The following is an 18,508-nucleotide window of genomic DNA, read 5'->3' as shown; positions in this document are numbered from 1 at the left end:
TAAGCGACAACGTTGCCATGTGTACTTTAACCTTATAACCTGATTTTTAAAATGTAATAAAGTTCTAAATTTTGGATAGGGATAGAATTTAACAATTTTCACATTATTTTTAAGTTAAGTTCGAAAGGTTTCAAAACTTGAAGAAACAAATTAGTATATCCATCAATATTTGACATTAAAAGTCAGTAAGTTAGTTAACTGTTTTCCCTTTAACTTAATTACGCTATCCTACATCAACTTTAAACTCATAGTTTATCAAATTGGTTAAACGTATCCAACAACCTCAAATTTTCTTCGTACTCACTTCAAAAATTCCAAAAACATTCAAGGCAAGATATATCACGCCGAACCTACAGCTAAAAAAATGAACAAAGGTATATCGCCAAAGAATTGATAAACTAACAAAAAAACGAGTGCCAACATATCACGAATAAGAAAACTAACTTAGTACTATTCAATAAATCACGAGACGACTGATAAACTAACGCTAAACGAGTATCCTATTGTAAATCGCCACACCCTTAAAATTACTAACAAGTGTTGTGTTTTCCTTTGCATCGCGAATTTGGTTTTGGTTATGGCACAAAACCGAACCGCCCTGTACATAGCCCTAAACTCACCAACCAAAGTGATATGTTTCGCGCCGCATCGCGCGGGTAAACGACTATCTACCACAATGAAGTTACTTACGTAAAACCTTTCGGAAAAATTACAAAATAAATCATTCAAAACAACTACCGCAATGCAAATGTCACCCCCGCCGCATCGCGCGGGCACCCCACTAGTTTATTCAAAAGAGGTAGCGGCGTAACTTGTTGCCTGTTTACCTCCCGTTGTTATGTAATTTCCCTAACTTATGTATAAAATGTAGTTAAGTCCAAAAAAGTTATATGTAACTTTTGATTCAAATCTTATACTGTAATAAATTATCCAATTAAAATAGCTTATATCATGATTTAATGAAACTAGTTATAAAAACTTTCGCCGCGTTGCGGCGAACTTATTTTGTTATTTAGTCTGTGTTTATATGTGTTTGAAATCAATACAAGCGCGTTACATATGGAACCGCTGACAAGAATAAAAAGAAAATGTAGAAAAAAACACTAAAAAATAACCGAAACAAAATTAACTAAAAAGTTGTATGGTAATGATGTTGTTCTATTGAAACCCGTACTCAGAGATGAGCAAATAGTAATGGGTGCCGATACCGAATTTCCTGAATCGAAAGATCCTAAGTACCAGTTCGGTACTGACATTTAGCGTTTTTGGTACCGCTTCGCTACCGGTTTTTACATTCATATACCGATACCGTAACCAGGGTATCAGTTCGCATCGAGCTCATCCCTACCCCTGAAACTAAAAAAAAAGGTGTATGATACCGTTGTTGTTCGTATGGTACCCGTGATCAGGGATGAGCAAATGGTACTGGGTAGCAGTACCAAATTTCTCGAACTAAAAGACTATCAAACTCAATCCGGTACCGACTTTTAGCGTTGAACCGGTATTTTCAATACAAGTACTGGTTGACACCAAACTTATCAAACTCAAAAATAAAAATAATAACAATTATTATAATATTTTATTATATTATTATAATATATAGAAAATTACTGTTCAAAACGTTCCTTTTTTAATATATAGGGTAATTGGGTATTTTATGTTAGACATTAAAAGATAACAAGCATTATTTTTTTTAATGGCAAATTTGGATCACTGACGGACCACTGGAGTATCATCGTGCCACCAGCGGAACCATCCGATCATATCCATCTCCACTAGGCATAATGCCTATACACCAATTCAGGAGGAAACCCAATAAATATGGGAAAAAACCCCCTTGTGAGAATCGAACCCAAGACCTATTGGTCCAAAGTCTTATCTCACCCCCAAGATACCACTAGGCTATAAAGCCATGGGTTTTGCGTCCCAACGACTAGAGGTGTGGTGGTGCTTGTGGCAATGTGTCTAACACAGAGGTAAAGTTATTCATAAGTCAATCTTCGTCGTAAGATCCAGTCAACCATATGCGTTGATTGGTGATGACCCAGACGTACGTGAGATTAGAGGTGTACAAAAAAACTGGTTTTAGAACCGAAACCGGAAAAAAAACCGAAACTGGTTTTTTTTTAACCGGTTTTTTTTTATAACCGGTTTTTTTTAACCGCCGGTTTTTATACCGGTTACTATTCTTGATTTCAAAAACCGGTTATTAACCGAACCGGTTATTAAAAAACCGGTTAAAAGCGGAAAAAAACCGGTTTTTTTGGGAAAAACCGGTTAAAAACCGGTCCCAACCGGTTATACCGGTTATTGTTTTGGACCTCAAAAACCGGTTAGTAACCGGAACCGGTTATAGAAAAAAAACGGTTTTTATTTTGGGTGAAAAAACCGGTTTTTTTTTAACCGGTTTTTTAAAAACCGATTAACCGATTTGTACACCTCTACGTGAGATCCAGAGTTAAGCAGGTTTTAGGTTTTATTACGGCTTTTATTATTTGTTATTTATAAGATCTAATAAAAACTGTTTAAACATTATAAGAATGAATTAAAACGGTTTAAGTACAAAAACCTTAAGTTTTTTTGAATGCCCAACGAAATTAATGGCAAAAGGCGACCTCATACGCCCGCGACTGCAGATAGAGCCAGGTAGCTTAAGCGCACCATGACTAGTTCCGAGAATAACTTGCCGATCGAAGATCCACTAAAAGTAAAACCCTAACTCCGAGGAAAACTCGCCGACCGAAAGTCAAACCATAACACTTATGTGATCAAAGATGAACCGTTGGTGTAAAATTGTAAAAGAAAGGATATGCCCAAATAAATAGTAATGTTGGTTGTTCTTTTTGTCTTCGTTTGGATTAAAAATGACAATACTCACCAAATGCCGTTACATTCTTTCATCATTCTACAAGCAAAAAAAGCCCCATGAGGTGCCGCAACCGCAGAAAACCCTTTCACCGCCACCGCTGACCGGTGGAGATACGGTAGCATCACAAGCGATGAAGAGAATTCCTCTAATCAAGTTTCCAAAACGTCATCCGAAGCCTTCTGGTTTCTCTTCTTCTTTTTTTTTTTTTTTTATAAATAAATAAATAAATGTGTTTATGTTTCGGAACATGATATTTTTTAGATAGAATGTAAGAAAATGCGTTATCGGTTAGATTAGGTGTGAAATCTGATAATTCTATCTATACGTGATTATTTGACCCAATGCAGCTTATGTATGTTAAAAGTTAGGTTATTGATTTCTGGTTTACACAGTGAAGCAGATATATAATTTGGAATGTATCATCAATAGTTAATCTAAACCGCAGGATGCAGAATGACACTGCAAAAAAAGGAACTAATTTAATATTTTTGGCCTAAATGAATTTTTTTCGAGTCCAAAATATGCACAGCTTCTGGTACAAATATCTTGAACTGCTCCGGTCGTTAATCTGGCTAGAAAACCTATAAAACCGATCACCGTCAGTCTCATTGTGGGGAGCCCGGGGTGTGTGTCCACGACCAACCTTGGTTTTAAAATGCGCGCAGAATGCATGTTGCGTACGATGCGCTGATGAGATTGCATCAGGTGATGCAATGCACTACAATTACATGATACGAGGTTGATGATACGTCCTAAATCGAATAATGCGCTCCTGATGCATGATGCGCCCTGATGCGCCCATTTTTCCTCAAATCGACCAGTATTGAGTAAAATTGTACAATGAGCTTGTAGAATGTGCCTAACAAGCTTGTACAATGAGCTGATGAAGTTGTTAAATGAGTTCCTACATAGATTACTTGTACCTTTTGCATAGACTACTTGTACACTTAAAGAGTTCAAGGCTTATTTTGGTTATATTAAACTTCTTTCATGGTACAATAGCTATTTTGCTGTATTTATTTATTTTAATCTCTAAAGTTTTAGTGTTTAAAGTTAACAAGTAAAAATATTATTTATCAATATTATTTTAAATAACAACGCCTCACATACGTGATGCGTGCGCATCACGCATCGTCTTTTGGGATCAAAACACATCGGAGCGCATCATGCATTTTAAAACGACCAACCTCCGGCGTGAGAACCAACAAAGGTTTCTTCAATCTCCAGTAATCGAAGTGATAAATGTGTGAGTAAATGAAGAATTTTCGGTGAGTTTAATGAGGAGAATTCAATGTGTCTTTCTTCTCTTTCAAATCTCGTAATCTTGTATATATCTCATTCTGGTCTGGAGATCCTTTATCTATAATCGTTAGGTCTTAGACGTCCCTTTCATTGGTCAGAGGGTTCTCCTTTGGGTAAAGGATGTATCCGTTCAACGGATCGAGCTTGTCCCATCAGATATGAGCGGGAAAATCTGCGAGGGCGTCTTCATCAAAAGCGATGGCAACTGTTCAGGCCTGTTTTGCCCTCTGGTGAGCTCCAACACGTTACCTCCGGCCGTCCTTACCATGACCATGAAATGCCGATATGAACAGCATGCGTGTCAGCAAATTGGGCCCCTTTTATGGGTTTGGGCGTTCTTCCAAGTTTATGGGCCTAATACTTGGGATTGGACCTCATGGTCTTGGGCCTGGACCACGACGTGCCTTGTCACACTTTGATATGGATTTTCTAAAATCGCTGCAAATTTTAAAATTATTATTTTTAGCACAATGTGTCTAAATATGTACTCTACGCTAATCGGCCTTTGTCCCGATTGCTGAGTGTTATGTGCGTTATGTCCAAGGCTTGATGCAAAACTACTATCGAGCCATGGGTCTCACTGGAAGCAACCTCTCTATTCCTACGGGGTAGAGGCAAGGCTGTCTACATCTTAGCCTCCTCAGACCCTACCTTTGTTTTGCTATTGGTGGGATTTACTGAGTATGATGATGATGATATCTAAATATGTACTCTGATTATGAATTTAAAGAGGTCCGTATTTGATGATTTATGAATTAACTAATTTAGTAACTTGTAATGTATAACAATGTTTAATCGAAACATCAGAATGCAGGGTGGCACTATAATTAGAGGGATCACTTTTGATTTTTGACGTCTAATTGATATGGAATCTTTAAAATTTCTGCAGATTTTAAATTACTTTTTGCTTGACTATACAATATGATTCTGGATTTAAGATCGATATTTGATGATTTATGTATCAACTAACACTTTATGCATTTTGTTCTATAACGTGTTCTAAGTGTATGACCATCTTGTAGGTTCTGCAACTCAGACGTTAGCAGTGCCTGCTGCAAGAATGTTTCTTCCACTTTTTTCTCAAGGTCTGCCCCATCGGAGAAAACTCTCGGTGGGAAAGCCTCTCTTCAACCGAAAAGAACACCAATGACTCAAGAGGAAATTGATGCTATTTTGGTAAGCCATATTCTTTTGTGATTGCTTATTTATACTTTATGCTGGTAACTTGCAGTCATTATGCTCTTACCTGGACTTTATCGCTTTATAATATTCTCATGAAGGGTTGATTAATGATCACCGTGTGTTGACCCCATCGGTTAGCAGGATACTAATGGTTCCTGTGCGTTTGCTAATAATGGGTTGTTACCGTTACATCTTATTCATAAAATAAAAAAAGAAAAAAAAAGTTTTGTTGAGTTGGGAGGTTTGCCATCATCTCACCCACTCCAGACCCTACTCTTCACGTAGGATATTTTTGGGTACGTTTGTTTGTTTGGTTGTTAAGGGCTTTAAGGCTACCCAAAAAAAAAAAAAAAAAACAATCGCCCTGATCACACCCTTTGTGAAGTTTGGTATGGAGTTTTTAAAGTTGAATGTAAAAATTATAACCTAAAAGACCAAAACTTGTGGCCTATATGAAAACTAGGATACATGCTTCTTAGTTCTTATGGGCTCGATGGGCTCAATTCGTTTAGGCTATAGGTTCATCAAGCTGTCAAGCTTGGGTCTATTTGACTATCTTTGCTAGGTTCAAGCTTGGCTTGATCAAGTTAGCAGTTTTCTATATTCTGCATTTTTTTAAAACTAAGTACTGTTATTTTTTTTATACCTTTTCTTCTTTTGACAGTTGGGTGGTTGCTTATGAAGTTGATGAAGCGGTTTCAAGAGAGAAGACCGTGTAAGACGTTTCATTTTAGATACTTTTACGAAAAAACTGCTTTATGTTATGGCAAATCAAAACCATGAAAATATGGTTGAATCTTAATCCACCATTTTTGACCCTCTACATATATTATATAAAACAAACATGTATATAGTTATTCATAATACATCAAATTTTATAAATTCCCTAAACTTGGGATGTTACATATGATTGACCATATCCAGATGTTAGGTTTTGAACTCGAGATCAATAGATGTTTAAGTGGCAAAGGCTTTAATGTCCTCATCTTGCTCGAAGTAGGGGACATCTTTTACTCCCATAGTCGCATATGCTTCAACTGCGTTACCTTTCGTGTCATCCAATAGCATCATACCCCTCTTAAACGAGACAAACCCACAACCTACCCATAACGGTTTCCTGAACCCAAAGTTAACATTGTAAAATGGGAACTTACACCAGCTAGCTAACCAAGTTACATTTGTTGTATCAGGAATATTGGCAGCATCAGAGAAGGAATTCAAAACCATTTGTTTCCTTTCACTACTATCATGACCTACTTTTGAGTAGTCTTTAATAGTTTTAGTAACCGAACCGACTAGTAATCTGTCAAGTTTTCAAACTCTTTGGTAGTACCACTTTCGGTTACTATTAGCCCCCAGTGATTCCCTAAAGGACTTTTAGGATTCAACGAAGCAATTTTTTCCCTTTTTTGTCTTAGCGCTACCGGTTGGACCAAGAGTCCAAGACCGATGTTCTTAGATCGCCATAAGTTGCATAATCTACACCTATGAAAGCCTTCCATATCAATGCTGACACCAACCTTACCTTAAACAATTGATGGGTGTTGTCTTTTCCATTGAACGCGACCTTGGTTTTCATGTTTGATATTGCATTCTCGTCGAATGAAAGCTTCTTTGTTACGTAATCATCGTTACTTTCTAACTTGCGAAACCCTACATCTGGGGGGGGGGGATTCCACGGCCCTCCCAACCGCCGAGGGGAAGTAAGCCTTGAGCAGGAAACATTGAGGACGATGTGAAATCAATGCCACCGAAACCAAGTTTGGTGTCTTTACGAGTCAAAGTAGCCCATTGATTTAGGAAGGTGATCATAGTAGAGACATCACCAATCCTATGTGCGCTACTTACACCTAGCGCTAAACCTCCACATTGGAACGTGGTTACTTGTGTAGCAAGCATTGCATTATTAAGATCTGAGGCCAAAAGTTTGGAGGGAATTAACTCATTGACAAGATGGAGATTAGTTTTTTTAATAAGAAGTTCTTGAATCGTTATATCAGGTCTGGCTTGTATAAACTCAACACCTTGATTGTTACAGTCCACTGTGTGAGTGTCCTCCATGTATCTATCCGCCAAAGGGTACAAATTTGTGAGGGTTTTCTTTAACAATTCCTCGAGTTGGACAATGAGTGTTGGGTTATTATCAAGACTAGGAGGGAAGAAAAGAACAAGAGGTAAGTTCATTGTGGGGGCAAACTCGTCGATGAGGCTTATTTTGTAATGACGAAGGGTAAGGGGAGTTGAAACTGAGGGTTTGATGAGTTTTCTTGATTGGATTTCAAGCTTCATCGCGGTAATTGTATTAACTCTATGTAGTTTCATAGAAGAAATGATAGGAGTATGAATGTAAGACATCAAAGATATTGTCACGAGGAAGAAGATGGGTCGAATTAGCACCAAAAAGAAGTTTATTGTGTTGAAGAAAATTGTGACTCTTCTTTTGCTATAGATTAGCTTTTATAGTGCATTAGTGTAGCCCATATCGTATATAATATTACTAGGTTAGAACCCCGTGTATTACATGAGTTGAATAAATATAATTTTATATATTAAATATTAAAATAATATATCTTTAAAAACCTCATTTATTACATGAGTTGAATACATGTAATTTTATATATTAAATAAAATAAAAAAGTTATATCTTTAAGAACCTCGGTATTGTACCGGTTGTGTAAATGTAATTCCATATACCAAATAATAAAAAAAAGTTATATTTTAAATATAGCGGAACTAGTTAGACACACTACCCTGTATACATATACATAAGGTCTTTAACAAAATATATGTGAATGATGGGTAAAGAACTAATAATCTATAAAATTTAATTACTATATTTATTATTTTATTAACATGTACTAGTCTTAAGCTACCCGCGTTGCGGGCCAGTGGGCATAAAACGTGCTACCAACGTTGAGGAGGTGGGGATGTAAAACCATGCTAAGTAGCATCGAACGAAGACCAAAACCGGGTAAAGCGTAAAAAAACACAAATTTCCAACACAAAGCGACTTATGTGACGTAAAACGTAGAAGGAGTCGAATTTATAATGATGCGTATTAGAAAGTGGAGGGGGTAAAACAAACTTAAAAGACCAAATGTGACCACCAAATAGGAATGAAAAAAAAAACCCTGAGGGGCCAAATGTGACTATCAAACACTGTGCTAAATAGCAACGAACGTTGAACAAATCCGAGAAAAACGTAAAACAAAAACCTAACAAACAAACTAAAATTATTTAACCTTTGTGACACAAATTATAAAAACTAAAGTTTTATTACAAAATGAAAAATCACATGCCAAAAGAGAAAAGAAAAAAAAAGAAGACAAAAAATATAATATTCCTTCATATGTTATTAAAATTAAAATTAAGAGATTTAATAAAAATAATAATAAGGATAAGGATAACAAAATATTTTTTATATATCATATTAAAATTGAAATTAAGAGATTTATAGATAATAAGGAGGTGGGGATGTAAAACCATGCTAAGTAGCATCGAACGAAGACCAAAACCGGGTAAAGCGTAAAAAAACACAAATTTCCAACACAAAGCGACTTATGTGACGTAAAACGTAGAAGGAGTCGAATTTATAATGATGCGTATTAGAAAGTGGAGGGGGTAAAACAAACTTAAAAGACCAAATGTGACCACCAAATAGGAATGAAAAAAAAAACCCTGAGGGGCCAAATGTGACTATCAAACACTGTGCTAAATAGCAACGAACGTTGAACAAATCCGAGAAAAACGTAAAACAAAAACCTAACAAACAAACTAAAATTATTTAACCTTTGTGACACAAATTATAAAAACTAAAGTTTTATTACAAAATGAAAAATCACATGCCAAAGAGAAAAGAAAAAAAAAAGAAGACAAAAAATATAATATTCCTTCGTATGTTACTAAAATTAAAATTAAGAGATTTAATAAAAATAATAATAAGGATAAGGATAACAAAATATTTTTTATATATAATATTAAAATTGAAATTAAGAGATTTATAGATAATAATAATAATAACAATATTAATAATAATAATAATAAGGATAAGGATAACAAAATATTTTTAAATAAAAATAAAAGTATAATTGTGAAGTTGAAGGAGAAATTGCCACATGGCATTATTTGTAGTCTTTTATTAATATTTAGATTTAGATTATTTTCCTTTTTAATAAGATTATAAAGAAATAAGTTTAATAAAAAAATGACAATATTTTTTATTTTAAATTTCAGTTTCTTTGTCAGATTTCAATATACCTTTGTATAATATATATAACACAATTTACATTTCTAAGATGTCAATATACCTTTGTATAATTTTTATAACACAGTTTACATTTCTAAATATACCATTAATAAGATAAGAATAAGATGGATTACTGCTAAGCCAGAAAAAGAATGTAGGGCTAGCTTCATTAGATTTCCATTTTTTGGTATATCCTATTTCAATGCTTAACTCTATTCTAGAAACATAAAGAGTAATAGATAGAAATTTTCCAATTGGACCAGCTATCTAAATTCTAAAATATTACTTCCTGTATGATATCATATCGGTAAACTAAACTCGTTGCTACATCAACCGTCACCGCCATATAAGAATTTGATCATTAACTAAATATTTCTTAATAATGTGTTGTAGATTAACTAAACACCCAATACCAATAACTAAAAAAATAATAAAAAGGTGACATGTGATTGGTTCCCACATCCATGGGCCCCACCATCATCTCAACCTTTTCATTAACATAGTTAATAAGTTAACGATTTCCCCATTCCATTCCCATTCACATCCACCGTTAACTAGTCGGCATGGGTTAACCGTTGCCAACAGCCTATATGACACCGTTAATGGGTTGCTAGTGAACTCACAACACCCAGTCTTATAAACAAGATTCTAGTAAGATTAAATCTAAGTACACAATAACATATTAAATTTACGTACTAGGTACATGCAGGTGTATGTAGGTACATATGTACATAGGGTTGTCTTAGAGAATTTAGATGTTTTGTACAAGTATTAGATCTATGAAAAATGAACCATTAAAATATAAACTCACACATGTATATAATATACACACATATAAACACGAAAATAATTGTGATAATAATAAACAAAACTATCGAATTGCCCTAGTGACCTAAGCGCTCCACAGTTTGCCAGTCAACTTTTTTTTTTACTTTTTTAATTGGGTTAAATGGATTTGAGCTTGATTGGGTTAAACTTTTTTAATTAGGTTTACTAAATTAAATGTTTATTTTTTTTAACAGCTAATTTTTCCCCTTAAATACTTGCATCTTTCAATGATTGAACATTGGTCTCCCCATAAAAGATAATTTCTCTTGATCACTAGGTTATAAGGGTGGAGGGTATAGTCAAACACCTTAGGGTGTTTTAGTAAAATCCTAGCCAATAATATTATGCCATGTCAACTCTCCATTTTACAGTCAATCAGAGGATATAGTCAAACACCCTAGGGTGTTTGAGTTATATATTTTTTTATTTTCTAGAAATTATTCATAAATAAACAAAACATATTAAATAATATAAAAACAAAGGTACTTTTAATTAAAAAAACGCATTACATAAGAAAAAACCTAACTTAAAATATAAAAATAAATTTAAAATAAACCTAATTTAAAATATAAAAATAAATTTAAAAAAACTAATTTAAAATATAAAAATAAATTAAAAAAAACCTAATTTAAAATATAAAAATAAATTAAAAAAAACCTAATTTAACTATTCGTCGTCGGAATCCGCTAAAAGGTGGGGTAAATCTTGTTTTCCAAGATGCTCCACAAGATCATATTTTAGTCTATAATGCGTATCTTCATCAATGAGCTCGTTATAAGCAGTGTCTTCGAAAACGGGCTCGACTGGAGGATCCCGAATATGTACCGGTGCAATCGCGTTTCCGTCGTCTTTTAGAATCATATTATGCATAATAATGCACGCATATACGACCATCCTAATTTTTTTTAACACTCGTAGAACGCATCGGGCGATGAAGTATATGCCATTTTGCCTTTAAAACACCAAAAGCCCGCTCCACGTCTTTTCTTGCCGCCTCGTGTTGCCTCTTGAACTTCTTTTCTTTCACAATGTGAGGATATGGAAATGATTTCACAAACACGGACCAAGTATGGTAGATTCCATCAGTAAGATAGTATCCACGCTTGTACAAGTGGTTGTTCACGTAAAATGGGCATTTTGGTGCAGTTCCATTTCGCTCAGTAAGAAATAACGGAGATTGTTGGAGCACGTTGATGTCGTTTTGTGAACCTGCTGAACCACAAAAAGCATGCCAAATCCATAAATCCTGAGAGGCCACCGCCTCGAGCATAACTGTCGGGTGACTGTTATCCCCCCTCATATATTGACCCCGCAACTCCGTTGGACACATTCTCCAAACAAAATGTGTACAATCAAGACTACCCAACATCCCAGGAAGGTGATGTTTCTCCTCATGAGCTTGGTACAAGAGCGCAACGTCGTGGCTAGTAGGTCTACGTAAAACCTCGGAAGCGTATAAATTACATACAGTTTCGCAAAAATATTCTAGACTTTCTCTGGAAGTCCTTGTGGACATATTTAAATACTCGTCGAACTCGTCTGGAGCATTGCCGGTTGCTAGTTGCTTAATCGCCAAAGTAACTTTTTGAATCGATGTAAAACTCTTCCTATCACTAGCATCCGCGGCGTCTTGAAACCACGAGTTATTCGCTTGCGCGTCACTCAAAATTTTTAAAAACAACCTTTTGGACATACGGAACCTTTGACGAAAAACATCTTCGTTGAATACGGGCTCCTCGACAAAATAATCTCTCATAAGGTTGTCGTGACATTTCACTCGATCTCGATGGACAGTTTTCCTTTTTCTAGAAGTGCCCATGTCTTCCAGTTGAGCGGCTTCGTTAATAAGATTTTGGAAAAAAATTAAACTACTATCGCTCGAGGAAGAATCATCGTCTTCACTAATATCAATTGGTAGGAATAGCGGTGGTATATCATCCATTGAAAAAATAGGAGTGATTTTTTAAAAAAAAAATAAAGTTGGATGGAGAAGAGTTGTGTATTTTAAATTGATTGAAATTATGGGTATTTATATAAAAAATTCTAACGGTCGAAAAAAATACAAACGGTCAAAAATAACGTTCAAATAATTAAAAAAAGGGTCAAAAATCAATCACTTCAATCTGTGAACACTCACCGAAATTCACCTTATCTCTCCTCCTCACCGAATGCCTTGGAACCGAGGGTATAGTCACCGAATCGGTGACTCAAGTCACCACACAACTCCCCGAAGGTTATACCCTCCACCCTAACCTAAGTAGCAAATGGTTACTTTTTTAATTGGGTTAAAGGGATTTGAGCTTGATTGGGTTAAGTTTCGAAGGCCCAACTGAAACATTGAGTAAAGCAAACAAAAAATATGTAGTTAGACACCCGTAGTGGGGCGGTATTTTTAAAATTGAAAAAAAACGCCCCCCCCCCATTACACTAGGCGTTATTAGGCGGTTTTTTGAAAAAAAATTGGTGTTGGCGTTTTATTTAAAACACTGAATTTGCATTGGGGCTTGAGACATGACCGTTGGCAACAGTCAATTGTTTATTTTATTTTTTTTAATTAAAAAATTTACCCACTATATATATCACCCAATTTCTCCTATTTTTTATAAAAAAACTCTTACTTTCTCTCCTACTTCTTTTATATTTTACACAATCATGCATCCATTCCGACCCCCTTTTGGTGTCCCCGTAAGACCCATGAACCCGAACACAACCCAACCGCAACACACGTTTAACCTTCAAGAAATGGACCCGAGCATGTTAACGTACGCGGCTTACTTGAGTGGCGCCACTCCGTTCGTGCCTCCCACCTTCGGCTATGGTCAAGTCGGCGGGTCGCAACCGTCACAACAACAAGCCGAACCCGAAACCGAAGTCGATATCGTGCCGGAGACGCAACCCGAACCGGTGCAAGAGAAATCGAAACGCGACAGAAGGTCGCATAAGAAGAAGGAAAAGGACGAACCTCGACGTACAAAAACTACCATTAAATGGATGAAAGAGGAGGAATTCACGTTGACTCGGGCGTGACTGGTAACTTTTATATTTTTTTTTACTTATTTTTTACTTATATTTTTACTTTTATTTTTAACATACAACTTATATTTTTACTTTTATTTTTTAAATTTGTAGCAAACTTTCAAACGGGCCCCGTTTTTTGGGATAGGGTTCGTGCACTCTTTTTTAGCACGTGGGGTCCAGGCGAACATCGGGACAAAGATTCAATTTCTAGCAAACGGACCGACATCAACAACAACTGTCATGCGTTCTAAGAAGTGTACCAACGTAACTACGATACTCGCCCGTGTAACGCCCTGCTTTTTCATACTTTCCATAATTAGAAAGCTCGCCTTCTAATGCTATTTTTGGAAATCTTGTATTATTGTAGTCGTCTTTTCGTTGTAAAATCCGAGACTTGGAACATAAATAAAATCCGTATTTCTTTAAATTCACCATCTACATATTCATACATGTTCATACGTTCGAATTCATTGTACATCGAATCCTTATTTGTAATTCATACTTATACTTATTCACGATGCATGTCCATGCTTGTCTTTATATTGTTGATACCTAAAAACCCCTAATAATATGCTTATTTATACAACAGGGTTAATCATCTAATATGTGACATATACTTGTCACTTACAAACATGTTACATACTTATACATTACACTTTTTACCTAGTTAAATCATGTTTTATTTCATATTTCACCTTGTTACAAGTTAGGGGAAACATTGTTGCATATTATTACACCACTTAATTAACAAAATTACTCATTATAATGTTTTAAAAAATAAAAAAAATAAAGAAATATGGCAGCCCCAATTCAGCAAAATTCAGCCCCATATAGTTGGGTTTTGTGGGCTAGTTTCAAGGTGTAACCCCTTCTAAACACTTCCAACGCCCAACCCATTGAAACCCTAATCCTTCCCCCTATAAATACCACTTATAACCAGCCTCCCTACCACTTTTGCAACACTAAAAACTCTCAAAACATCCTCCAAACCGTAGCTGAAAGCAAAGGTTCGAGCAGATTGACACCCCTTCACGAAAATGAGCATAACTCACTCAATTCTTATCCGATTCACTTGATTCTTTTTCCTACTTGCTTGGATAATCATGGGGTTCGATTCCTAGACTTCTCCTTGGAGAAATCAGACCTGGAAATGCCCCAAAATAGTCCATAAACTTTCTGTTTGATTTTTATGTTCTTCAAAACTTGTTTAAACCTATGCAACTTGTGTCTAACACATCTCATGCCTATGTCCTAATGCTTACAACTTATCCCATGGTTGGTTAAGCTTAAAAACAAGGTTGAGACATTTGAAATCAGAGGATTAAACCTCATAAACTTGGTGTTTTGTCTAGGGTTTCAACCCACAAATCATGTCAAACATAGTCTTTGATACATGAGTGATTATGGAACAACTTGGGTTGTCCAAACATACAATCCTCACATGATTTGATGATTTCTATTAGTTAGTTTACTTTACATACATGTAAAGACCTTAGTTCATGACCCTCCTTGGTTGTTTTTACATCAAGTGTAGTGGTGAACATCAAAGGGGTACCTAAATGGAAGCCTTGTCTTCCTACCCCATCCATGACACCCATGACTCAACTTGAGGTACCTAAATGAAGATGTAATCTTCTACCTCTTACCTGAATACTTGAACATTTAGACTTAATAATATGTGTATAATATACGACCTACATACTATCTATGTACACTCGAATCTTTGATGTTGAAATCATATTCATTTGTCAAAGTAGTAGGTTATCATCTAAGGACCTAAACCTTGTTATGATTCTTATGGGTGTTCAACTCATAAAATCATTATAACCCATGAGGTTACCAAGTGTCATACAAGTGTTATGTGTGAAGATGAATATTTTGATATAATATTTTCATGTCACTTTCATTCCAAATCTCGACTCTAAACATGCTTGAACTTAAACCCTTACGCATTCAACCTTCCAACCTCGGCAACTTTGTTACATTGGATAATCGGAAAACATATGCAAACTTTGTGAGTATACTCGTATTCCCCTTTTACTTTTATCACTTTTGGGGTGTAACATGTTTTATCTATCAACAAACTTACACATGAACATTTTGCTTAAACACATGAACATTCCTATAACATGCTTGTATACGTGATGGCTTGATACTTTAAACTTGGGTGATTCTTATGTGTTGAACTTATCATTAACTTCGTACGAGCCAAACCGTGACATATGTAGCGCTATAGGATTAACGACCCGCCCTTTATCATCGGTTATGTCATGAGCATATTGCGTTTTCTTGGTTTGATATGTTAGACACATGCCATGTTTAAATGTTTATCTTGAATCACATGCTTGCTATGAGGAATTGTTCAAACTTATCTTTTGCTATGTACGTATCAAACTTGTATACTCGCCTTTGCTTTTGCATTGAACTTTATTTTAAACATGTTACAGGTTGAGGACGATGATGCTATGAAATGAAGTAGCGTTGATGCCTAAATACACATATAGACGTTTAGGTTTAATCGTTGTATCAATGTTGATTATGTTGTATTGTATTTCCTTCGAACTTGATGTTATTTGATTTCTTTGTAATGTTGACAAAAGAATTATGAAATGAAATCGGTTTATTAAATATTGTCACAAATAGTGTTATGATGACTCTAGCAATCTTCACACTTCGTCTCATCCCGATGTTTCCGCCATTGGTTGGGGTGTGACAGATTGGTATCAGAGCCATAACTATAGGGAATTAGGAAAAGTAGGAATGCTTTAACCTAGTCTATAGTTCTAGAGCTTTATTCGTATGTTTTACTTGAAATTACTAGCATGCTATCTTATTTGCTTTTATTTATTCTCTTTTGATCTTGTAAGCATATGTGTCACTTGTGGGTTAACACTTAACATGCTATACTTGATTTTATTATGTGTTAATACTTGTTTCTTCATTTTATCCTTTATGTGTGTGCTTGACATACTTTTTATGCGTTAATATTCGTTTCATCATTTCACTTTTATTGTGATGTTCTTGACATGTTATACTTGTTTGTTTAATCTTTAATATACACTTTTCCTCACGCGTTTTACTCGATTATTCTAAATCCGACAACACACATATTACACAAACGAGACGAGTTCACCAAAATAGGCGTGAAACCCATAATTTGGTGAACAACCCTCAATCCATCCACTTTCCTTTTCTTTTTACACGAAATTCACCATCAAGTTAGGAGTGAAATCCTCACCTTGATGGAGAAGTTCAAATTTCAAATTCTAGTGGACCCTCGTCAAAGTGTTGAAATTAAATTTTGACCCGACGAGTACCAACCACACTTAGGATACGAAACCGTCAAGTTAGGGGTGAAACCCGCACCTTGGCGACTAGTTCTACTCCTTGATTTTTTTTCATAAATCCCGCCAAGTCTCGAAATTTCGATTGATTTGGGACATGTAGTAACCGGAAGGGTAAATACCGTTAACCGACTTGTCGGCGAGAGTATTTTACCTATTAGGCCAAAGCATGCTCCTCAAATTCAAAAGACTTTTCGACCACTTTGGTTAGTCAAAGTTCCGTTTGGAACACTCCAAACTTTGGTCAAACATGTGTTTCTATTATTTATTTATACGATGCAATCTTTCAAACTCGAGTTTACTTTCGATTTCTCTTTTCACACACACAACATATTGAACCTTTTCCATACATTTATACATATGCATGATTTCTGTAACGCCCCGCTTTTTCGTAACTTTCTTTAATTAGAAAGCATACCTCATAACTCTATTTTTGGAAACATTGCTTCTCTTGTAATCGTACTTCGTTTCAAGCCATTGTAAACCCGAGACTTTGATCGGAATAAAATTAATTATTTCATATGAATTATACTTCGTTTTTTTTACATGCTTATATTTTTAATCCTTATGTACATTTGATACATACTCGTACCCTTGTAAACACATGCATAACTTACAATCAATACGTGATTCTAGATCTTCTATACGTGCAAACATTTGATTATATGTTCACAATACACAACCCATACTTTAGTTTATACGAACCTATTTAATTTCATGTTCTATATGTAAGTTAATATATATATATATATATATATATGATTAACAATTTACTTACTTATATATTATTGATACATAATATAAATTATTATAAAGTTTGCCAACAAATGGAAGTTGTCTGAATCCAAATCCACGTACACTTTTTTTTCATCAATTCCATTCAAGGAATTTGGTAGATATGTTCATATTATACATTAATTTATGGTAGTATTTTAAACATATATAATAATCAATTGAGGGGCATTGGATAAAAAAAAGAAAAAAAATAATTAAATGGCTTAACAGCCATGCGAATGGAATTAGACAACCACCCTAACGTTCTTTTGTTCAATAAATCCCAATTACTTGAAACTTGTGACTTTGATTCGTGTGGAATAATTAATAAATATAATAAATATATAATAGGTACTACATATATATCATATTATGTCTCACACAAAAAAAAAAATAAACAAAGGGGACAGCCCCCCACTTGCGACCGGAACAGCCCATGTGGCTGATTACCTTAAGTTTTTTTTCAATGTTTAAATATGATATTTTAGTGGTAAATTTGTGCAACAAACCTGTCATATATTAATATGTAAAATACCTAATCATATATGTTAAAATGATGATCAAAAAGAAAGAATAAACAAGGCTGTTAACAGCCCACAACCGAACGTAGCTTAAATGCTGTTTTGATTGTCTTTTTTTTTTCTTTTACTTTTAACCACCAACAACTCTAATTAATACTCAACCAACTTAACCCTAATCTTTCCCTATAAATACCCACTTATGTCTAGCCATTTTCACACTTTTACAACCCTTAAACACATTCAAAAAAAACCTCTCAAAACTCTTGCAAATCAGAAATTCGGGCAGATTCATACCCCTTTACAAAAGTGAGCATAACTTGCTCAAAACTCAACCAAATCACTTGATTCTTCTTTCTAATTGCTTGGATAATCTTTGGGTTTGATTCCCCGATTTCTCCTTGGAGAAATCAGACCTGGAAATGCC

The 18,508-nt window shown here is 35.0% G+C and overlaps 2 protein-coding genes and 1 long non-coding RNA gene across 3 annotated transcripts; 1 reads left to right on the top strand and 2 right to left on the bottom strand.

The window, feature by feature from the left end:
• Positions 1-2,689: 2,689 nt before the first annotated feature.
• LOC110899505 lies at positions 2,690-6,261 on the top strand. The gene is made up of 3 exons (XR_004876221.1): positions 2,690-3,051; positions 5,194-5,347; positions 6,018-6,261. It is a non-coding gene; the product is annotated as an uncharacterized LOC110899505 (long non-coding RNA).
• A 745-nt stretch (positions 6,262-7,006) lies between these two features.
• Positions 7,007-7,642, bottom strand: LOC110901834 (vinorine synthase). The gene has a single exon (XM_022148606.1). It carries the CDS (start codon positions 7,640-7,642, stop codon positions 7,007-7,009), a length of 636 nt encoding a protein of 211 aa, XP_022004298.1.
• Positions 7,643-11,093: 3,451 nt separating this feature from the next.
• LOC110901835 lies at positions 11,094-12,369 on the bottom strand. The gene is made up of 2 exons (XM_035982389.1): positions 11,778-12,369; positions 11,094-11,275 (listed from the first exon to the last, which is right to left on the bottom strand). Exons 1-2 carry the CDS (start codon positions 12,367-12,369, stop codon positions 11,094-11,096), a joined length of 774 nt encoding a protein of 257 aa, XP_035838282.1.
• Between the last annotated feature and the right edge of the window lie 6,139 nt (positions 12,370-18,508).

The sequence above is a fragment of the Helianthus annuus genome, chromosome 13, assembly GCF_002127325.2.
Source record: "Helianthus annuus cultivar XRQ/B chromosome 13, HanXRQr2.0-SUNRISE, whole genome shotgun sequence".
In the NCBI taxonomy this organism is placed as follows: Eukaryota; Viridiplantae; Streptophyta; class Magnoliopsida; order Asterales; family Asteraceae; genus Helianthus; species Helianthus annuus.
This window is presented reverse-complemented; position numbering and strand designations above follow the sequence as displayed.

What these genes read in the sequence shown, in the direction of transcription:
- LOC110901834 (XM_022148606.1), bottom strand. Translation starts at nt 7,642, where the DNA reads ATGAAGCTTGAAATCCAATCAAGAAAACTCATCAAACCCTCAGTTTCA.
- LOC110901835 (XM_035982389.1), bottom strand. Translation starts at nt 12,369, where the DNA reads ATGGATGATATACCACCGCTATTCCTACCAATTGATATTAGTGAAGAC. An exon ending in GATGTTGGGTAGTCTTGATT is followed by an intron (nt 11,276 to 11,777) that starts GTACACATTTTG and finishes TGATTCTAAAAG; the next exon opens with ACGACGGAAACGCGATTGCA.